Source organism: Hylobates moloch, unplaced genomic scaffold (assembly GCF_009828535.3).
Source record: "Hylobates moloch isolate HMO894 unplaced genomic scaffold, HMol_V3 SCAFFOLD_3, whole genome shotgun sequence".
NCBI classification, from domain to species: domain Eukaryota; kingdom Metazoa; phylum Chordata; class Mammalia; order Primates; family Hylobatidae; genus Hylobates; species Hylobates moloch.
Genome location: NW_026652278.1, coordinates 65,985,274 through 66,009,253, shown reverse-complemented (window position 1 = coordinate 66,009,253; position 23,980 = coordinate 65,985,274). Strand labels below are relative to the sequence as shown.

The following is a 23,980-nucleotide window of genomic DNA, read 5'->3' as shown; positions in this document are numbered from 1 at the left end:
CAGCCAGCATCAGCCTTGGATGCTATGGGGGGCTCCAGCCACACCCTCTTCTGTGGGTCCCTCATCCTTCAAGATGACAGGAGCAGACAACCCTCAGGTCAGAGCAGGGCCCACCAGTCACTGGGAAGCTGCCGTGAGCCATCCAAGAAGCCCCAAGCCAATGTAAAATGGTGCAGCTGCTTTGAAAATACAGTTGAAAGTTAAACCTAGAGGTGCCATGTGACCCAGTAATTCCACTGCTAAGTATGTACTCAAGAGAATTGAAAATGTATATTCACATAAAATCTTGCACACGAATGTTCACGGCAGCATTTCATAGTAGCCAAAAGATAGAAACAACTCCAGTGTCCACCAGATGAATGAATAAATGTGGCATGTCCATACACTGGACTAGTGCTCCATCACAAAGAGGAGAGAAGCATCAAGACAGGCGATCCCATGGATGAGCCTTGAAAATCTGCTGAGTGAAAGAAGTCAGGCACTAAAGGCACATACTGTATGATTTCATTCTATGAAATGTTATGAATAGGCAAATCCTATTTAGAAATATAGAAAGTAGATTAGTTGTTGCCAGGGGGCGTTGGACGGTGGGGAAACAGGAGTGACTATAACTAATGGATGGGAATCTTCTGGAATTAGATGGAGGTGATGGTTGCACAGCATTGTGAATATAATTTTAAAAACCCACTGAATCTTATGCCTCAAAATGGTTAAAATGGTAAATCTTATCTCAATTGTTTGTAAAGCTGCCACCCTAAGCCCTAGCCCGGCTGGTGGCCCTGGCATGGGCAGCTCCACGGAGAGCCGGAGCTCTGGCTGCAGGAGCACATACCCCATTCGTGTCCTCAGGAGGGAATCAGGGGTGGGAACGGGGTTCCAGAGAGTAGGACCATGGATTAAATAGGAGAGGGCAGCATTAGGAGCAGGAGAGCATCCAGGGCACAGCCTCTGGGGCCAAGGCAGGGCTGCGGGGTGAGGGCCAGCTCAAGCCTGGTGGCCCAGCACCAGGAATTCCTGCCCCTGGACTCTGAACGGTTCAATTTCTCACAAGAGCCTTGGGAAAGGATCACCTAACTCCTCTGGGGCTCATTCATGGATGTGTGTGTATATGAGTGTGTGTGTATATGAGCATGTGTGTGTGAGAGTGTGTTTGAGAGTGTGCGAGTGTGTGAAGGGGTGTGTGAGCATGTAGGGGGCTGTCAGTGTGTGGATGTGGGGTTGTGAGAGTGTATGAGTGTATAGAGGGGTCTGTATGTGTGTATGCAGGTGTGTGAGTGAGGGTGGGTATAAGTATGTGTTTGTCAGTGTGTGAGTGTAGGTGTATGGGTGTGTGCTTGTGAGCGTGTGTTTGCATCAGTGTGTGAGCATGAGGGTATAGATGGTGTGTGTCTATGTGTGAGTGTGGGTGTATGGGTGTGTGTTTGTAAGCATGTGTTTGCATCAGTATGTGAGCATGAGTGTATGGGTGGTGTGTGTCTATGTGTGGGTGTATGGGTGTGTGTTTGTGAGCATGTGTTTGTGTCAGTGTGTGAGCATGAGTGTATGGGTGATGTGTGTCCACGTGTGAGTGTGGGTGCATGGGTGTGTGACGGTAAGTGTGAGTGTGGGTATATGGGTCTGTGTTTGTGAGTGTGGGTGTCAGTGTGTGGGAGAGTGCATGGGTAGGTGTGAGTGTGTGGGCCCACACATGCCCTTTTCAGGAAGCAGCAGCTGAGGCATTACTGAATGCCAAGAGGAATTGTCCCCTCCACTCCAGGTTCACTGGTGCACCTCAGACTCCCTTACAGTGGAGCAGGGGGCTGGAATCCCCTCCACAGCCTCAGCCCAGTGAGCAAACCCATGTAGTGGAGCCTCTGATGCCTCCCTGCCCTCCTTCCTCCAGGGACAGCCCTGCTGCTATGAATCACACAGAGATGGAGACTTGGCATCTGTCCTCCGGGCCCCCCAGCCTGGGTGGGAGAAGGGAACAGACCCAGGAGACTCCCAGGTCTGAGGAACTAAGGGGAGGGACACCTGTGGAGGATGGGGACAGGTAGAGACGCGGAGGTCCCCAGCCTGAGGGAGATTCCCCAAAAGCCTTTAGCTGGCTGCTAGGCAGGTTCTGAGCACCTGGCCAGGCCTCCGAGGCACCTCTCTGTGTGCCGAAAACTAGATCCAAAGAGCCGAGCTGAAGCCTCTGGCTTTAATCAAGCGTGTGAAATGGAGACAGGCATGCCTAGAAATGCTTCTCCCCACACTAGGCTCAGCCCCACGACTGGCCTTCAAATAAAAGTACAAGTCGCAGGTTTCCAAGAAAGTCTTCTCCTGCCCCTGGTTTCTCTAAGGAAGGCCCGTAGATGGACCAGGGCCTGGCCTCACTGGAGTTCCAGCCCCAGAGCCTGGTGTGGGGCAAGAGTCGCAGCCACATTTCTTTGGGTCTGAACTCCAGCTCCGTGTGCTCAGTGGTCTCAGCTTCCCAGCTGCCCACCATGGTGGCTCATGATGCAGCTGGTTCCAGGCTCACAGCTCTGGAGCTGGACTTCCCCAACGTCTCTTCCTAAAAGAGGGGACCTTATGGTCTTTGGATTCAGAATTGTCCTTTAAAAAATGGAGCCCAGGGGAGACTTGTCCCTCTTCTCAACACTCGTGGAGAGAAGGGTGCCCTGAAATCCACACCAGTGCTCAGAGGCCCCGCCAGCCCTGCCCTCCCCACCTTAGGCCTGCAGAACCCTCTGGCTCTGGTGCCACAGCTTCTCTTATGAGTGATACTTAGAGAGCAACTGGAGCTTCAACGGATGCACTGTTTATGGGGACAACTGACTTCCAGGCATTTCTCACACCAAGCCCAGTCCCACAGGGAGCTGGCACAAGGATGTGGTCCAGTCATAGCCAGATTTCACCCATGGCCTCCTCATCTCCTCTTGGCCAAAGGAGCTTTGTGACACTGTGAAGTTGACCAACGGGCCTAGGACCAGCACTTGTCACATCCAGTTTCATTCACCCAACCATAAGTCTTGAGTGCCTCTGGTGTGTAGGCTCCTGCACTGGTCACCTGGGCGCAGGGACACCCCTTCCTTCAGGGGGTTCCCACTCTAACCTGTCAGCAGTTACCCTTAATAATACTGTAAGGAGAGCTGCCATTTATCCAGCACCTACTACATGCCAAGCCCCATACTGGGATTTTCATAGACACCACCACCATTACAGACAACATTTACAGGTAGACATGGATAATCTCCGCTTTACTGATGAGGAAAATGAGGGCTCAGAGATCTTAGGTAACTTGCCTAGGGTCACACAGTAGACAGACTTGAAGGTAGGATTGTAAAATGGTCCACGGGACACACAGCTGACCATGACGCCCTGACACCAGGCAGCCTCCCTGTGGGTGCCCTAATAACTCCCTTCCTGTGGCTCCCAAGGGTTGAGTTGATTTTAGGGGGGAAGAACTCACTGCAGGCATTCTACCTTCTGCCTTGGCTCAGAAATAGCCTCGAGAAGCAACGGTGAGCTCCTCAGAGACCTCTGGAGTCCCAGGGACCACAGTTCAAGACACAAGTGATTCCTCTGGCCCCTAGCTCCAGCCAATTACAGCAGCTCCTAGAACACAATGGGGTTTCTCTGCCAGTACAGCAGGTCTATGTGGCCCAGTCCCATTTTACAGATAAGAAGACTGAGGCCAGACATGGACAGCTTAAGGACAGAAGTTACCGGGGAACACTCCAGAGGTAGGGAGAGAAGCAGCGCACAGGCCCCTACCTACAGCCTACCTTCATTATGCAGGTCCCCGTGAGGTTCTGCCCACTCCTGCTGAACGGCCTCCCGGCGGTACACCACATGTGTCCTCCCGCTGGCCTCCTTCTCCTGCTGGCCCCGCTCCAGAGGCTCAATGAAGAAGTCGGTGCTGTCTGTGCGGATGAGGCCCGCCTGAACCAGGGACAGCAAGCAGCGGGGAAGAGAGAAATAAGAGGCATGAACACACAGTACAGCCGACAGGCGAGCATCTGTGAATGCACATATGCGACCCTACATGCTTGCAGGCTCTTCCTCCAGGGCCTTGAGGAGCCCTGGGATTCCGGGATGTTCTATGAGGCCCTGGCAGGGGAGTGGGAGGAGGTGGTAGGAAAGCTGAGCAAAGGGACCCACCCTCCTTTCAGCAAAGTAGATCCACTTTTACAGTGTTGTCTATCCATGGGGCTCTACATAAAATTTCATTACATCAGAGCTTCCATTGCTTATAAAAAGCAGAGGCACAAAAGCCACTGCCATAAGGCACGTGCACACACACCAAGGCACCGCACTCCAGCCCGAAGCACATCACAGGGGTTTGGCTTTACCTAGAGGCAGAAAGGAAGATCCTAGGGGCAAAGGCTCATTATCCCTAAGGTGGGTACTTGTCCCCCACTCCAATACTAAGCACTGTTATTTCAGGTTGAAAGCACGTGGGTGTGCACATGGCGGGATGGGGGTTGGGGGGTAGAGAGGAGGGCAGCTAATGCTCATTCACGATAAATGAGCCAGGAGTGTATGGTTTTAATCTAAGGTTTCCTTACATCAAATATTCCCTTAAAAAATACCAGGTGTTGGCCTTGGAAATAAAAACAAAAAATATGTTGGCAAAGTCCAGCAAATGTGTTATTATCCCCAAGTGAAGGCGGTCATCACAGGGGCCAATGAAACATACAACTAGATGTGGGTTCGTGTATGGTGTCTGCATATGCACACGTGCACATACACACACACGCACACACACACCACGTCATCCTACAAAGTACTAAGAGCAGCCCACCTACCGCAATGGATGGAAAGTAGTAGGCATTATTTAGCAAATAAATATTTGTTGAATTCCTTCACTTCTTCAACAAATATCTATTGAGTGCCTACTACATACCAAGGACTGGGAGTGCAGCTGTGAACACGAAGCAGTGAATGAAGGAAGCGTTTTTATAAATTCACTGGACCTTCTCCATTTGAATTGGAACTCCAGTGACAATACAACTCAATTCCACCCATTTTCCCACCTCCTCCTGTTCTGAGGCGGCATCTTAGGAGCCCCCTCCAAGTCCGACTGAACACCCACCACTAAGCCCCCGGCAGCAGCCAACCTTTTCTTTGGCCCTTCTAGCTGTTTCTGTGGATCAAACAGAAAACATCATTTTGGAGCCAAACCAAGACGGTTGCCTTCTGTGCTTCATAAACAGGCCCAATTAGGAGGCCAAGAAATGTTCCAGGGAAAAACGGCATTATTGGAACAAATTTGAGGCTTCCCTGTAACCATTTTATCAGGTAACACTCAATTGTCTGCAGAAGTTCTGGTGTGCTTGTTAAAATGTCAACATCAAACCTTATACTGAGCATACATGCATCCATGCAGAGCACTTTGACTTTATACCTACTGTGTGCCTCCTGTGGCCAGGGACAAATGGAAAAATAAGGCCCAAGAGCTGAGGGCAGCCAACGTCCTGCCCAGTGCTATGAAGAAGTGTGGACACGTGTCCCAAAGGAGGTGCCATGTGTGGGTCCTGAAGGATGACTATCCATCAGGTTCCTGGTTGCAAGGATTAGAAATTCAACTCAAACCCCCTGTCCTGAAGGGGAAGGTACTAGCCCCAGGACACACCTAGGCACGGGCTAAGACTGGAAGTGAGAGGCCCAACATTCTTGCCACCACTCCCCTCAGCTCCCCCTAACACCAGCTTCATCCTCCCTCCTCCCAGACAGGCTATACGTCCCCTGTCCTTACAGACACATCTCCACTCTGCCACCAGAGACAAGGAGATTCTCCCTTCACAGTTCCATCTAGGCAGAGTCACATGGTCACCCAGGGACTGTCAGCCCAGGTTTCCACAGCAGGCAGAAGGGAGAATTTGTTAGGGTGCAAAAGAAACCGATCCGAGAAGGAAAGAGCATACCAGGTAGAGGGGAAGGATCCCCGGGTGAGGGTGGAAATGCGGGAAGGACAATGTGGGGAGGGGACCAGGACATTCAGGCTCAGGGACAGAGGTTGAGCCCAAACCTGGACAAAAAGTTGTGGCCAAATCCAAGGGCCTCTGCCACTGTACGCCTGTAGAACTCCCCACGGGAGGCCTGTCTTCCAGCTGGTGGCTCCAGGCCCGGGACACACCTCCAAGGCCTACCGCAGCTTTGTTGCCATGAGGGCCTGTGATGAACTCTCAGCCAAGCCCTGCACGATTTATCCCATCCCCCTTTTTGCACCCATGTCTGATACCCAGAGGGACTGTTCCTGCCCCTGGAACAAGCAAGCAAGAGACAGCATGAGTCAGAGGCCACTGCTCCATCTAGGCTACAGGTACACAAACCTGGCTGGTCCAGGACAGTGGCCTGCGCCGTCTCGGTCCATCACACCTCTCAAGCTGCCTAGCAGAGGGCGAACTCTCCAGACCAGGAAGTGGAAGGCTCTGCTCAGCCCCTCCCACACACCAGGCACCTGGTCAAGGCCCTCCCCGATTCTGGGGCTTGGTTAAATGGCTCCACAAAGAGGATCCTTCAAGCCTGGCATTCCCTGCCCCACAGCCCAGTGACTCCACGTGGCCTCCAGGGCTCAGTGTCTCATATGAGGGATACAGTTTCCAGAATGAAGCCACTGCCTTCCAGCCCGCCCCCTCCTTCTGGCCCACAATCATGGGCTACAGACCTTTCAAGATCATCGTGCTCATCCCAGTCTGCGGCATTATACTTTGACAACCTCCCCAGTTAGGAGACCTCTAGCTTTTACTTGGATGCCTCCAGTGACAGAGAGCTCCCTCCCTCAAGATGTAACAGATTCTGTGTAGGGACACTCCTAACATTGTATTCAGCATGAACACACTTCCCTACTTTCCTTCCTTTATAAATAGTCTTCTTATCACTGTTATTAACAACAGTACCTGCCACTCATATTTTTATATATTGTCTTATTTCATCTTTATAGCCCTATAAGGTAGGCACTAATGTTAGACCCATTTCACGGATGAGGAAATAGAGGTTCAGAAGGGTTAAGTAACTGGCCCAAAGTCACCCAGCAAATAAGCGTCAGCACTCTTAACCACAATACTGTATTACCTGGGTTCAGCCCCTGGGCCTGCTTCTGCCATCAGGAGCCACTTGGAGCAAGAAAACATTGCTTTCCTAGTACCACCTGCAAATCCCTGGGCCTCTGGTCTGACCTTGCTGAGCAAGGACACTCATTCTCCAACTCTCCACCTCTGGGCAAAACCCTCCCATGGAGGCCAGCACGCCTCTCACCAAGGATATGAGAAGGGAGGGCAGTGCACAGCCCATAAAAGAAACGGTCCCTCCCACTCCCCAGGTGACCTCCCCCAAGGATTCTTATCCCTACGGAGACCATCCTCATCACACCCTCACTGTTCTCAGAAGAATGGGAACCCCGAGGACCCTGGGTCTGGTCCAGCCTCCACACCCTTAGGCCTCTCCCCAGGAAAGGGTTAAAAGATCTGTCTTTCCCCATCCCAGTAAACTGTTTAGGACAAAGAAGCCAGACCCAAGCCCTGTCCTGCGTAATCCAAGAAATAAGTTTCTAAATTTCTATGCGACTGTGGATCCCATCAGCCCCCAAGGGATCAGGGCAGAACCTCCCCAGAGATTGTCGTTGTCCCATTGCGTGCATCCTACCCAGGCCTTGACAGACAGCTCTCATCCAGGTCTGGGCTGCTCCTGGGCCGCAGAGACTCTCCTTCTAGACAGAGAAGACAGGAAGGCCGGCTTGGCTACCAGACCGGGAGGCAAGATGGGCCCAGTTCCTTCTGCCTCAGACCTCGGTTTCCCTGTCTGCACAATAAAAGGTTTGGCCCAAGTTCCCTTGAATCTCTGCCCTGGCCAGGAAACCAGGCACCACACAGCATAGACAGGCTGGCAGTGAGAACTTTCTGGCTCTCTGCCTCCTCACTAAAGTACTCCCATCTCTCAATTTATTGAATGTTTATATTTCTGAAAAGTGGTGGCTAATTTTAAAGTGCTAAAATCAAATCAAATTTCTGTATAAAAAAAATCAAGAAAAAAGGAGAAATAAATTCTGGTAGGATGGAAAATAAATATCAGCCATATTGAATTTCCACATATACCTTATTCTTTTACAAACAGTAAACAAATAGGAAATATGTACTAGAAAGTTTCTTCACACAGTAAAACTAAAACAAAGAATCGTTGATTACATCCAATTGAGCCACATACCCGTAGGCCCTTGTCCAATTTCCCCAAATGGAAATTCTCCAGTGCACAAATCTGGCCACTCTCAGCTGCGCTAAACTCCCTTTAATGTGGCTGCTTCTGAGGTGCCTTCCCTGGGAGGTGTGTGGCTGAATGATGGTGAGGGTGGAAGATGGGAAGGACTGTGGATTCTCCAACATGACATCGTTTTGGTTGCAAAGGTAACACATTCAGCTGCCTCTTCATCCAGAGGCCTCCAGGCCATGTTAACAGGTTTTCAGGTATGGGTTCCCCTCAGGGAAAGCCCCCAAGTTCAGGTGTAAGCCCAGGACACCCAAAGAAGACATGGTCACGTGGCAACTAGGGAGGTGAGTGCTGGCTTAGAAATCACCTTGTGTCCTGCTGTGAACCACAACTGAGCAAGTGCAGCGGGTCACCCACAGCTGTCTACTATCAGGATGAGGTCCCAAATATTATAGCAGGTAATTGAGGTCAAATTATTTTGAAATCAGTTCGTATGTGTGTATGCGTACATAAAAGTACATCTATTCTCAAATTGCATGTATGTGCATGTAAACTGGGAGGCAAGGGTACCCAGAGCCAACAAAGAGTTCTCCAAGAGGAGCACAGAAGAGATCCCCAAGGACTGGGAAACATGTCGGACATGGGCAGGTACAGACAATGAGCAAAGACCTTGCAACTGTGCAGACAGTTGCAAGTGGCTTGGCTCTCAGGGGACAGCTGCAGGCCCTGGGAAAGGGTGGTCCTGAGTCCCCTTGCCTGCTGCCACTTGGACCAGCCTACCTTTGCCAAATGCCAAATGCCCAGAAGGGCCATTTCAAGATAGTAGCTTCAGTGAAGCCAGCTGAGGGGTGGGCCATACTGCCTCTCCTTTCTCCTTCCAAGGCTGGCCTATCTGGGGCTTCCCCAGAGGAGAAAGCAGCAGAGCAGGCCACCTCTCAGCCAATCATCCCACCACCTCCCAAGGAGAGTGCATTCTTGGGTCTGAACTTGTTCTGGAATTTCTATCACAAGGGCTTTACTTCCACGGACACCCCTTGGTCAGCTGTGCCGTCTCAGGTTCTAGGCTTCCAGCAAATCCAGCTTGAAACTGTTCCACTGTAGGAAACAAAAGAAAACCCAGCAACTGGATGCTGGAGTGATACACACAAGGATCAGAAATGGCTTCCACCAGATTCCTCAACAGGTGGCTGCTTCCCCTCAATAGGGCCACCTGCATCTGCATGCACTGTTCCCAGCCACTGCCAGCCACGCTCCTTGGCTAGACCACATGGGCTGCTACAACCCAGAAACCTCGACCGCAGGCGGCTCCTTCCCTTCCCCCACTGCCCTGCTCACCTAACCCTAGCACTTGGCTCCAGTTATTATTAAACTTCATCAGGACCTCCAAGGTGTGATCCTTACATCCTCGCTTCCCTTCTCACCACCTTGGACATTTAGGTCTAGTTGCACAATAATTCTCTTGCAAACACCCATACTCTCTCTCCCACTTTCCCTCTATCCTGCTGTCCCAGGGAAGCTTCTCCACTCTGGTTCAACCCAACCATCCATTTACTCCACACATGCACATAGGTGCCTACTGGTCTCACTTGAAATCAGCAGCTCACCTCACGTGAGCATGAAGCTGAGGTTCTGTTGCACTTCCCTGTTAAGACTAACAGCTTAACAGTCTGTGTCCCAGCTCTCCCAAATGGCTTAGACCCCCAACACTGCCCCACCCCCAGTCTCATACTCCAAGGCTCCCACCACCCTGTTGTGCACTGTCCTCCCACAGCTGGGTCCCCTCTCCTCTTCTGTGGCTGGATGTGGCCCCCCCACTCTGTGCTCAGAATCACCTCTCTGTCACCTCCTCAAGGACTCAGCTCCTGCAGTTAGCACCCCCTTTCCAGCTTCATCATGCTCTCCTTTCTACAAGACCATTCCTATCTGCATCCAAGCACACTCCAGTGTCCCGCATCTTTGAAACTCTCTACCTCCCATCCCTGCCCAGCTACTGCTAGTGTCACTGCTTCCCTCCAAAGCAGAAAGCGTTGTCTACACTCACTACCTCCACACCCCCTAGCTTCTCCTCTACCCACCCCAAGTGGCCTTCTAGAGCCACCACTTCCTGGAAACTGCTCACCTGTGACCACCACATGGCCATGGCCAGCAATCACTTCTTTGTCCTGGTCTCACACAGCTCCTCCAATCATCAGCTCTCCCTGGCACGTCCCCAGGTCCATGGCTTTAGGTACTGCATGACTGCAAATACTTCCAATTTATATCCCCAGCCCTGGCTCCTCCTGAAATTCCTTTATGATTATCCAACAGCCTCCTTGATAGAGACTGGATCTCCACTGGTCATCTCAAACTTTGGAACAGAACTCGGGGTTTGACTTCCAGACCCACTCTTCCCCTTGTCTTCCCCATCTCAGTAAATGACACTGCCTTTTTCCCAGTTGCTCTACACCAAAATCAAGGAGGAGGGACAGGCTCAGTGATCTAGGTCTTTTAAAGTCCCCCAACCCTGGTGGTTCCACCAGTCAGTTCAGCTGAAAGCAACATCCTACATAACCTGCAGGGAACAGAACCTCTAATGGGTCATCTAGGGCTGTTGTCTCTGATTCATGGCAGGCAAGAGAGGCATCCCCACCCCTCACACCCCCATACCCTGGAACCATGGTTCCTGCAGGGACTCTTCAAAGTGACCCAGATCTCTTCCTCCCTCAATATGTCCTTAAGTCTTTATGAAGCACATACTGCTTGCTAAGCTTGATGGGGATGAGGCGGGGGGTGCAAAAAGACATGAGAGACCAGCCTCTCCTCTCCTGATAAGGGACTTGTATCTGGAATATATAAAGAACTCTTACAACACAATCATTAAAAGACAATCCAGTTTTAAAGTGGGAAAGGGATCTGAACAGACATTTCTCCAAGAAAGATCTACAAATGGCAGTAAGCACATGAAAAGATGTTCAATATCATCAGTCATCAGGGAAATGCAAATCCAAACCACAAAGAAATAGGATGGCTTAAATCAGAAAGTCAGATAGCCAGTGTTGGCAAGGATGTGGAGAAACTGGAACCCTCATACACTGGTGGGAATGTAAAATAGCGCAGCCACTTTGAAAACGGTCTGGCAATACTCCTCTAATGATTAACAACATTACCACATGATCCAGCAATTCCACTTCCAAAGCATAAGCACCCAAGAGAAAGAAAACATATGCCCACGCAAAGAAAAGTTGTTCATAGCATTATTCCTAGTAGTCAAAAGATGGAAACAAGTCAAATGCCCATCAATGGATAAATGGACAAACAAACTATATCTATATATATATATATAGCCATACAATGAAATATTATTTTGCCGTAGAAAGGAATGAAGTACTGGTATATGCTACAAGATGGATGAACCTTGAAAATATGCCAAATGAAAGAGGCCAGATGCAAAAGGTCACATATTACATGATTCTGTTTGTATGAAGTGTCTTCGTACAAATAGAATAGGCAAATCCACAGAGATAGAAAGTAGATTCGTCACTGCCAAGGGCTGGGGTAATGTTGGATTAGGGGGTGAATAGCTAAAGGCCACACAGTCTCTTTTTTAGGTGATGAAAGTGGTCTACAGTTGACTGCAGTGATAATTGCAGATCTCTGTGAATATAATTTTTAAAACCACTGAATTGCATATTTTAAATGGGCGAATTGCATGGTATGTGAATTATATCTCAATAAAGCTATTAATTAAAAAGATAACGTGCATGCATGGAGGCGAGAAACATGTACAGAGATAATACACAAGCACGGAGAGGACACACAAAGGGATGACTCACACAGATGACAAACGCTCCAGCAGACACTCATGCAGAGACGACACGAATGTGGCACACAGACTGCCTGCTACCACGGAAGCGGGAGTCAGCGAGGCTGGGATGAAAGCCTGCCGACGCTGAGATTTCATCTAATTCAAACCTGACGTGGAAGCCCCAAGCCACAGGAGATCTGCTGGAGGCTAGGGCTGCCAAGTCTTCGGCCCAAGCCAAAGAAAGTCTGAAAGCTGATTCAGACCAAGCTGCAGCCTTGGGGACAGGCAGGAAGAAGGAGCTCTTGGAGGATGGTGCTGAAAGCTGCCAGGCTTGTCCACAACTGGCACGCTCTGCCACGTACATCTGCACGGCGCCCCATACCAGCAGCATCAGCGCTGCCACAACAAGCCAAAGGTTCAAAGAAACACCAGGAAGCAGAGAGCCTCTGCCAGCTGGAGACAGTTATCTGGGATGACCACTTGGCCACAGTTCCCAAGGTCATGACCTCTGCAGGCCCCACACCCTGGAAGATGCTGGGTGAAAGGCTACTGAGGTCTTGCTGAGCCCAGTGCATTTACAGAAAAGTCTTTCTCAGGGGAGAAGCAATGTGGTGGGTAAATGCAGAGACCCTAGAGCCAGAGAGTTCCTGAGTTCAAATGCTGGCTCTACCACTCTCAGATCATGTAATCTTGGGACACTTACTTAACATCCTTGTGCTTCAGGATTATAACCACAACCATTTTTTAGGGCTGCTCTGAGAAAGCAATATACATAAGGCACCTAGGATGGTCCTGAGCATGCCACGAGGGCCATATTAGTGTTTGCATCTGTGGCCATGATTCTCATGATCACCATTGTCACTTTGAAGTATGCCTGGAAGCCCCAGTGGCTCAGGAAGGGAGCCTGCAGGATCAGTGCTGGGGGTGACATTCTGGAACCACAGGAGGGTTTGTATGTAGCTCCTGGCTCTGCTATGGCCTGGCTTTGACATGCTGATAGAGTTTGGATCTTTATCCCCTCCAAATCTCATGTTGAAATGTGATGTCCAGTGTTAGAGGTGGGGCCTGGTGGGAGGTGATTGGATCATGGGGGCAGATCCCTCATGAATGGTTTAGCACCATCTCCTTGGTGGTAAGTGGGTTCTTGCTCACTTCACACGAAATCTAGTTGCTTAAAGTGTGTGGCACCTCCCCCATCTCCCTTGCTCCCGATGTCACCATGTGGCATGCCAGCTCCTCTTCCTTCCCACCATGATTGCAAATTTCCTGAGGCTCTCACCAGAAGCAGGTGCTGGAGCCATGCTCGTACAGCCTGCAGAATCATAAGCCAACTAAAATTCTTCTTTATAAATTGCCCAGCCCCAGATATTTCCTTATAGCAACATAAAAATGGACTACCACACATGCCCAGATGTCCTGCCTGTAAGTGGAAAGAAGTCCTCAAGAAAAAAAAGAATACCAGTGGTTGAATAGCCTAAGGGGAAAAGTCCTTACCCCTCAAAAAGGGACTGATAGAGGATGATTTTAAAGGTGAAAAAGAAGACTTGCAGACAAACGGTTGGGCAGAAACATACCCAGCTCTTAGGGATTTGCCTCTAAGCAGTGAGATTGTAGGCAATTTCTTTCTCTTTAAATGTTTAGGTATTTTCTAACTTTTCTATGATGTCCTTATCTCAAAAGGCACACCTATTCTGCACAGAGTGTGTGCCTACCACAATGAACACAGAATCAACTCCCATTCCCTAAACAAAGTTTAAAAAAAGGGAAACAAACATAATGTATCCCTCCTTTTCTGTCATTCAACTTCCCCGCAAAGTAGTGTAGAGGCTTCACTGGGGAGGGAAACACCTGGGGTTCCATCCCAGCAGGGTCCTTCCCAGCTGTGCAGCACCAGCCCTCTCTCAGCCTCAGATTCCATATCTGAAACCAAAGAGTGGATGGGAAGATGAAATAAGGCATGGGAAATGGCCCTCCTGGAGCCAGGTTCACAGCAGGTGGTGGTGTTTTCCTTTCCTTCCCTCCTCCGCCTGGCTTTTCTGGTCCTGAAAGTCCTGGCCCCAGCTACTGACCTGACACACAGTAGGCTTTCCAGGAGGCAACAGTAGCCATTCTTACGCCTAGATAGTCATTAAAATCACCTGGGGGAATTTACAAAACTATGGCGACCTCCCAGACCAATGAAATCAAATCCCGATGGGTGGGGCTCAGGAGTCAGCGCGTTCTGGAAGCTGCTGGGTGATTCAGACGTGCATCCAGGGCTGAGAACCACTCATCCAAACCCTGGAGGCTTTCAAACAGTGGAATGGCAAGAAAAGGGACATTTAGAATAGCACGAAAAGGGACATTTAAGTGGTCATCCATGTTTCATAAAGAGAGCAATAGCAGCACAGGTGTGTTCATCATAACACCAGAAATGGGCAAGTAAGACAGGAAACGAGCGTACAATAAGTACGTTCCCTGAGAGGGGGCGGAAGGAGTCCAGCTGGCTGGGTTACCGCACGCCTCTTACTTCACGACCAAGGGCCATCTAGACCACAAGTGATCCAGGGTGGGGGAAGCCTGGAAGGTAGAGGGAGCAGCTGTGACCTGCTGAGTGGCCAAAGACCAGGCAATGCCCTCATAGCCATCCAAGCTGGGGGTCCATAGTGCAGAGAATGAGGACAATTATTAGGAGTCCCTCTGTGCTGATGTTGATGATGAAGGTGTTGACTGGCTGTCCTCCAGCACCTTGGAGAACAGAGCTGCTCAGATCATCAAAAGCTTGAAGTTTTTGTTTTGTTTGTTTTGTTTTGTTTTGTTTTAACAGGGTCTCACTCTGTCCCCAGGCTGGAGTGCAGTGGCACGATCTCTGCTCACTGCAACCTCTGCCTCCCAGGTTCAAGCGATTCTCCCGCCTCAGTTTCCCGAGTAGCTGGGACTACAGGCGCGCATCCACACCCAGCTAATTTTTGTCTTTTTAGTAGACACGGGGTTTCACCATGTTGGCCAGGCTAGTCCTGAACCCCTGACCTCAAGGGATCCACCTGCCTTGGCCTCCCAAAGTGCTAAGATTACAGGCGTGAGCCACCATGCCCAGCCAAAATCTTGAAGTTCTTAAAGGAGGGGTGGTCACTTTTTATTTCTACTCCCTTTCCCCGCCAACAGGCAGATGTCCTGGGCCAGAGGCAGGACCTGTAGGTGCTCAGAGACTGCCTTCTGCTGCAAACCCCTCACTCTGGAGCCCAGCCAGACTCAGGGCAGATCTTGCCAGGCCGGCAGCCACCCTCGGATTCCATTCCTGAGTGCCCAAGAGCCACACGGCTCTGAGGCTTCCCCCTCTGTCACCACCATAGCCCACCAAGCTTGGTGAAGGAGCTCTGCCTGGCCCCTGCTTGGCCCTGGGCCCTGGCAGCAGCCATGGCTCCAGGATGAAGAGACAGGAAGCAGCCCTCAAGTGCCAGCAGGCAGTGTGGCTGCCAGGCCCTGAGCATAGGAGCAGCAACCTGCTTGGAGGCCCTGCAGTTTGAACGCTGCCACTCGGACACACACCAGCTGACGGTGAGCAGCACTGGGAAAGGTGCTGCACCCTTGGCAGTGGAGAGCAGACCCAAGAGAGGGCCCCACAGGTCACTGTCCCAGCCAGGCCTCCCCTCCGAATGAGCCCTACAGCAGCCTGGCCCAGCGGGTCGCTGACTAGTTTTAAACCATGCCTCTCACGTGAGATCATGCATGTAAATGTTTATCATTGCATCTGATACATAATAGCCAGGTCTGTAGTGAGCTGCCAATGAGGGACTTGGCAGTGGCCAAGAGACAAGGTCCCTCCAGAATGCAGGTAAGCATGGGAGAATGCCAGGCTAGCTCTGGCCCCACAAGTGGCTCCCGATGACACAATTACCCTCCAGGTATCACTGGCCAGTCTCCTCTGCAAAGGGTGGAAGGAGCGGATGAAACACAATTGGCCAGAAGACCCCAGATAGGTGGCATGGTCCTGTCCTTAACCCTACCCAGGGACCAGCACCACTAGCACAGGTTCCAGATTTGGCCACACTCTGACAGTTCACCTGCCAGGCACTAGCAGCACAAATACCCACAATGCAGCCACCAGACCCCCTCTCCAGACCCCCTCCCTTCGCATGTTCACCTATGTCTCTGTAACTTGCTTCTCCTAACCCCTTGCCTGCAATAGCACATATTCACTCATTCATTGATCAGATGATGACTGAGAAGGCCCTGATCTAAGTGCTGAGGGCACAGCCAAAAATTCCTCTTTGCATGGAGCTAACATTCTACAGCAGGGTGGAGACAGGCAATTAATAACTAGAAATACGTGACATACCAAATGGAAGGAGCCATGGAGAAGAGAGGACTGGAGCTTGACATTGTGAATAAGGTTGCCAGGGAGGATGTCGCTCTGAAGGTGACATTTGAGTGAAAGCCTGAGGGGTCTGAGGGGCAGGCCCTGGCAGTTCCTGGGGAGGAATGTTCCCTTCAGGGAGGGCAGTGAGGAGAAGTGATGGCGGCCCAGGGCCTGGCTGGCTTCTCCGGGAGGAATGCCGCAAACCATGGAGGACTCGGATTGTAAAAGGACTGCCCGGCCTGCTGTTGGCGAATACACTGCAGGGGCAAGGGAGTGCAGGGAGGTGAATGCCATCATCTGGGAGAGACAGGAGGTGGCTCACACCACCCCAGCGCTGGTTATTCTTATTATGCTGTGTTCGTTTCCCTTTTAGAATTACCAGCAACAAAAATCCCCACACTGGAGCCACACAGGACCCGTTCTGTACCAGAGCCACAGTTCCCATGGGCCTCTGCGCCTTTGCCCCTGCTGTGCATCCCGCTGGGAATGCCCCTTCCACCCAGCTTGAAGGCCACCCCATCACTGCTCCCTCCTCTGTGCTCCTTGGTGGTGGCTCTTGGTAGGTGCTCTATCCTGTCCAGGTATCTCTGTCCCTCTTCTAGACATAAGCTTCAGGCGGATGAACTGGTTGATGCTGCGCCACTGACTTTGGAATGAAACCATGCTAAACAAGCATTCTTTGGGTCAGGCATTAAAACAAACTCCCTTGGGTATACCACCCTTGTGAGAGAGCTTCCCCAAAACTGTGGCCGTGGATTAGGGGATGGCGTATTTTACCTAGCATCTCCCTATGCAGGGACTATGAATTTTGAAGTGACAAAGCCTCAAAAGCACGATGCACCCAGGCCAGCAGTCAGCCCGGCTGTGGAACACAGGCCTCTTCAGGCTGGAGGAGCTAACTCATAGAGTGTGGGCCCCCGCCAGCCTCGAGGGGTGGATGTGAACCTCTGCCTGGGGGGCGGGAGTGGCTTGGAGGGGAAAGTGACAGGCTGTTTCTGGACAGACCGAAGGTGTAAATATGTGGCTGGCTTAAAAGCAAAGGCTGACAAAGGCCTTCAGCCACCCGTTGGAAACAGAGTTTGCATTCAGACCAACCTGGTCCTAACAAACGATCTCAAGTCCAGACATTTCTCTAAAAAGGGGCCTGTTCTACTGCCCCATCAGCCATGTTACTGAAAGCAGAAGAAAATTAGACTGCAGGGTTTTTAAATGTTCCATGACAAGTAATGTGTACATAACAGCAGCCCGCTCTCTCTCCAATATTTTGAAAATGGATAAAACAGCAGCACTGGTGACTTGAGTCTGAGAAACACCAGAAGGTTCCGTTTGAGCATCAAATCCCACTAACTGGGCCATTGACATCTGTTTTTCTTAGTTGGCCTCCCAGTTTCAGGGAAGACAATGACATGCAGAAGTTGAGCAGCCCTCCCCCTCACAGTGGGAGCCTCATAAACACCTCTACTCAGTACCCCCAGGCCCCTTCACCTCCCACCACCATTAGACCAATCACTTTTAGCATTAATCATTCTGAAGCTGTTGCCACGGCTACCGTATCACGGGACAGCACACAGTTTACGACCTTGAGTCTCTGTTCACATACACTTGGTCTTTCCACTGACAGGAGAGGCTGCCTGGAACTGTGGGAGGAACATTGCCTGGGAGTCAGAAACCTTGGTCCTTGCGCGCCCTGACACCTGACACTCACCTGCTACTCCATGACCCTGGATCTCCTCCCCGACTTGAGCCTCGGCTTCCTCTGCTGGAAAATGAAGAGGGAGCTAGAGGGCCCCAAAGCCTTTTCCAGCCACAGCTGTCTCCAACTCAGGCCAAAGTCAGGGTGAATGGTGGAAATTACACTGAGCTGGGATCCATGCAGGTTTTCATAACACAAGGGTATCTGCAGGCGCCTGAGTTTATGTTGACAGGGAGCTCCTTGGTGCTGCTAAGGATGAAGCAGCATGTAAATATTATCACTGTTGTTGTTTTTAGGGCTTTGAAAGCAGGGCAAGACCCACATGCTGAAAATGGAATGCTGGGCCTGGTGGATGGTTTGGGAACTTTCCACTGCAGTGCCTGGGAATGTGGAATCTCCCGGGCCCTCACTGAGAACCCACCCTGGGCCCGTACCACCCTGGGGCTGGAAGGCAGATGGAGAGACAAGCACAGCCCCCATCACTCTCACCAGCCTGCTAAGCAACCCCCCAGGCCGTCCTCCCTCCAGCCAGTGCCTGAAGACACAGAGGAAGAAAAATAAAACCAGCCCTTGCTGGAATGGAAGGCCGGCTCTGCTCCGGAGGAGCCGCAGTGAGGTGATGTCTGGCTTTTATTCCATATCATAAATAAGTTATTAATCCAAGGCAGACAGTGAGGCATGGTCATGAGGAGACAAGGGAGGTAAAACTGCAAGATCAGACTGGCTGGAGGACTGGAAAACCACCCAGGACCGAGGACCCGGGCCCTGGTCCTCCGCTCAGACAGACAGCAGCCCAGACAGGAGGGGGCCTCTGGAAAGCAGGGGGAAGAGCCCTGGCATGGGCGCCCAGAGAGCTGGAGACAAACCTGCTATGGATCCTGCCTCAGTTTCCTTATTTATTCTAAGACATCAGCAATAAGAAGAAGAAATGCTAACTTTTATTGCTCCAGGCACTGTGGTAGCATTTTAAGTGCATAATTTCTAACCTGCAAAACTACCAGTTAGGGACACCCACTTTACAGATACATAAACTAAGGCTCAGAGACGTCAAATCACTTGCCTAGGGGCAATGTGGAAGAATATTTGCAAAGATGGCTGCAACTTGTCCTCTTGTTTCTGTGCACTATCTCTTTACAGTGAGACTATACCTCTCCTTCCCTCAAATGGAAGAGTCCATTTCCCCACTCTTGGAAAATTTTGTCCAGATTTATGGCTTGCGTTGACCAGCAGAATGTGCAGAAGTGACCTTACGCCATGATATGGTTTGGATCTGTGTCCCCACCAAATCTCATTCCAAATTGTAATCCCTAATGTTAGAGGTGGGGCCTGCTAGGGGGTGATTGAATCACAGAGTCGGTTTCCCATGAATGGTTTAGCACTATCTTCTTGGCACTGTTACTGTGACAGTGAATGAGATCTGGTTGTTTAAAAGTGTGTAGCACCCCCTCCTCTCTATCTTGCTTCTGCTCCCGCCATGTGAGATGCCTCGCTCCCCTTTGCCTTCTGCCATGATTGGAAGCTTCCTCGGGCCTCCCCGGTAGCGGAAGCCGCTATGCTTCCTGTACGACCTGCAGAACTGTGACCTGATTAAACCTTTTTTATTTCTAAATTACCCAGCCTCAGTTATTTCTTTATAGCAGTGCAAGAACGAACTAATACATGCAATTCCCAAGACTAGGCCTCAAGGGGTATTCCAGCTTCCACCTTCCCCCTCTTGGAATGCTACCCTGAGACGGCCTACTGGAGGATGACTGGTCACAGAGAGAACTGAGGCCGCGTGGCCCACAGCCAGCACCATGCTGGTCATGTAAAAGAAGCCAGCTTGGGCCCTCCAGCCCGCCCACCCTTCAGCGGAGCACAGCCACGTGAGCAGGCCGGAGCAGGCAGGGGAGGAACCACCCAGCCCACCCACAGAGTTGTGAGGAAGGACACAATGTTGTTTTCAGTTCCAAGTTTTAGACTGGTTTGTTACACAAGAATGATAACTGATAGTCACTCAGTTTCCCACCCTGCCTATTTCCCCAGGAGAGCCTGTGCTGCCCACCTCCCGGAATTTGGCTAGGATCAAGACACTCCCATGCAGACCACAGCCCCTCCTCTGTGTCCTCCAGGACTTCACATTGCCACAATCAGGAAGCAGTGACTTCCTCTTTCCACGCTGAAGACACACAGTCACCCTGACAGGCAGGTCAGGAGAAGCCCCCTTTCTCTCCAAAGACTCCCTTTCTTGTTTCGTGTGTTGCAAACACAAATTGCCAAGAGGGACCCAGTATTTCCCAGGAAATTGGGTTATCTAAGTGGCAAACAGGAGAAACCAGCTCACACTCTTAGAGAGGGTGTGCACCCTGAAGACAGAGACTTGCTCACGAAGGGAGTGCTGAGGGCGAGGAGGTAAATGGGTTTCCCCTGCTCGCCCACTCGGCCCACAGAGAGCGACTGCGTGGGCACATGCAGGGGGGTCTGAGCCCGGGGACAGCGTGCCACAGCGGGCCTGCAGGGCCTGCCAGGGCACAGGAGGGCAAATGGCAGTGTATGTGCCTCAGCAGTCACCACCTCTGGCCTAGGAGCAGATGGCCAGACAGCCACGGAGAGGACAACAGATGCTGTCCCCTCATCTAACTACAGGAGTTTATGCCTCCTCACCCAGACGGTTGTCCAGCAGGCCCAGTTCTGAGTCATGAGGACACACAGGTGACCACACTCTGCCCTGAGCCTCTGGGAACTACAGGTGGGAATGTTCACAGCCAGCAGCAAACTGAGGGAGAAGCAAGGTGCACCCTGAGAAAACTAACGGGCCTGAGGGGGGCCAAGACAAGCACGGGCTCTGTGTGCCCCACTGAAAACCCAGAGACCCCTCTGGGAGTGGCAGCCAGAAAAATGGGGTGCTCTTGACTTCTTTCCTGCCACCATCCCCTCAGACCTGGTAAGCTCAACTAACCAGTAATCCACACCATGTAATAGCAACAGCTGAGTGTACTGGGGACTGCGCTAAGCCCTTTACCCACAAGACAACTCTATGAAGTGATTACTATTATGATCCCCACTTTCCAGATGAGAAAACCGAACCACACAGAGGTGAGCTAACTGCCCAGGGTCACAGCATGTAACAGGCAGAGCTGGGATTTCAGCCCAAGTGGTCTGGTTCCAGGGTTACACTCACCCCCAGCACATGCTGCTGAGCTCACAAGCAACCCAAGGCCTCCAGCTAACAGCCTTGCTGGGTTTGGTTCATACAATGGCTTAAGAATTACCTAAAAATCCATATTTCCCATTTCTCCTACAATACTCAAACCTCTTATAATACCAGAGTGGCACTGGAGTGGGAAGGTCCTCTCTTGTTTGCCATAATCCCACCACCCCTAGGACTACCCAGTCCTCTTCTCTTTCTTCTGTTACCTACTTATTCCTGCTGCATCTGAAATTTCCACCTCCTGCCCCTCCAACCCAGGGGCCCAGCCTTATGCTCAATGCTCCAGGAAATGCACACATTTAAGACAGTCTCTGATGTCTAGGAACTGGTAGTTGAAATGGGAGATACATCAAGTGAGGGGACAGGGAAGGTGTGAACAGCACAGCAAAGGCAGGAGACTGAAAAGTGAGGCGAGAGCAGGCCAGCCTGGGCAGGGCAGGGCCGGGGACAGCGGTCTGTGAGCTGGAGCTCCTAAGGCTAGAGAGGCAGGTCAGCAAGGTAGCAAAGCCTGCACCAACGTGGGGCCAGACACCAGGCTCTGGTGCCCCCTGCCCCTCCCAGGGTCGCTAGGCACACACGTGTGAGGGCAGGAGGCCTGCAGGTCAAGATGTAAGGGGACAAGCCAGCTGGGTGTCTGGGAGGGGATCGGTCACAGTGAGACAAGCCTCCACACTCCACACCTCCAAAGCAGGGTGGAATGTGGAGCTGACCGGCGGCTTCCCAGGGCGCCCCCAGGACGCCTACTCACTCATCCAGCCAGTCAAGAGCGGCACCCGGGGCAAGGACAGGTGTTTAGCACAGGAGACCAAAAAGCCACAGACAAGTCTGCTGTGCACCAGCATCGAGCTGGAAGGATGAGTGTCTTTCTCAAACACTAATGTGACTCCTGTTTACAAACCTCCATGGCTCCCCATGATGCCAGGGATAAGGCCAAGCTCCCTGGTGAGGTTGACATTTTCCAATTACATTTTCACCATTCCCTCTCTCCCATGGAGAGCTGAAATGACATGCCATTTCCTGAATCCTGCAGAGACACAGGATTTCCTTCCCTACAGAATGACTACAATTCTCACTCTATGGCTTTGAAAACTCCTACTGATCCTTTAAAACCCAGCCCAAATGTCCCCTACCCTGGAAGCCTTCCCTGAGCACCCCTCCTTCTCAGTACTCACCTCCAAGCCACCCCTGGCATGCACTATGCTTCCCTGTATTCCCACAAATCACTGAAGCTTATTATGGTCTGTGTTGCTTTTTACTGTCTACTGTGCACTTCAGCCTCCCCTTTAAACCGTGGGCTTCTGGAGTACAGGGGCAGAGGGCTGAGTTTCATCCCTGCATCCCCAGGACCTGGCCAAGAGCCAGTCAGATAATGCCAATGATCTAGATGTCATTGCAATAAAGGGACTCTGATGATATTTGTAATATTTATCATTATTAATAATTACTGTTAAAAAGTAATCATGATTGGCCGGGTGCGGTGACTCATCCTGTAATCCCAGCACTTTGGGAGGCTGAGGCAGGTGGATCAGCCGAGGCTGAGGTCAGGATTTCAAGACCAGTGTGGCCAACATGGTGAAACTCTGACTCTACTAAAAATACGAAAATTAGCTGGGCGTGGTTGTGCACGCCTGTAGTCCCAGCTGCTCAGGAGGCTGAGACAGGAGAATCACTTGAACCCAGGAGGCGGACGTTGCAGACTTTTATCCATTTTTTAAGGCCCTGCCATAAACCACGTCCTGCACTTTGCCTTATCTCATTTAATCCTCTGAACAACCCCATAGACAGCTGTTCCTCTGCCCTTCCTACAGATGAGGAATCTAAGCATAGGGAGATGAAGACGCTCACTCAAGGTCCCACAGCTGATCTGTGCTGGAGTGAGCACATTCTGCTCTTTCCCCCAAACTAGAATATTTCCTTGGAATTACGAACACCACCTTTCATGGGGCCCATCCATAGGCCAGGTGCTTTTAGTAACAGGTTTATTTTATTTATTTATTTATTTATTTATTTATTTATTTATTTATTGAGACAGAGTTTCACTCTTGTTGCCTAGGCTGGAGTGCAGTGGCACAATCTTGGCTCACTACAACCTCCACCTCCCAGGTTCAAGCGATTCTCCTGCCTCAGCCTCCTGAGTAGCTGAGATTACAGGCATCCCCACCACGCCCGGCTAATTTTGTCTTTTTAGTGGAGGCGGAGTTTCTCCATGTTGGCCAGGCTGGTCTCGAACTCCCCACCTCAGGTGATCCATCCACCTCAGCCTCCAAAGTGCTGGGATTACAGGCATGAGCCACCACACCCAGCCAGTAACAGGTTTATTGAGATACAACATACCATATAATTCACCCACTTAAAGTGCATATTGTAATTGCTTTTAGTATATTCACAGAATTGTGTAAACACTGACACAATTTTAGAATATTTTCAGCCTCCCATAAAGAAGCCCCTTACCCTGAAGTTTTCAACTCCCCCAGTCCCACCCCACATTGTAGTCCCATTTTAAAGACAACAGGGTGGTGCTCAAAGAGCTTCTGTGACTTGTTCAGTGGTGAGCAGCTGGGCTGGGATGCAGCCTCCCCTGCCCCTCCCGAAGCCGTCTGCCAGGGTCTACTCAGTATAACCCGTCAAAAATGCAAGATCTGCAGAGAGTGGAAAACAGAACCAGATGGTGACAAATCTTACACGTGTGGCTGCTTCCGCGCCAGGCCCTGACTCACAGAGGCACTGAAGGCAAAGGGGGAAACACGGTGCAGCCAAGCCCTCGTCACCCTGTCGCAGGGCTTCAGGCCCCAGGGCCTGGGGAGG

At 51.1% G+C, this 23,980-nt stretch overlaps 1 protein-coding gene across 2 annotated transcripts in view; it reads right to left on the bottom strand.

Annotated features, from left to right (window-relative positions):
- Positions 1-23,980, bottom strand: part of ADAMTS14 (ADAM metallopeptidase with thrombospondin type 1 motif 14) — an 86,952-nt gene that overhangs the window by 55,852 nt on the left and 7,120 nt on the right. For both annotated transcript variants that reach the window (XM_032170623.2, XM_032170630.2), the window contains exon 3: positions 3,750-3,906. In XM_032170623.2, coding sequence (XP_032026514.1) covers positions 3,750-3,906 — 157 coding nt within the window. The remainder of the gene's footprint in view (positions 1-3,749; positions 3,907-23,980) is intronic.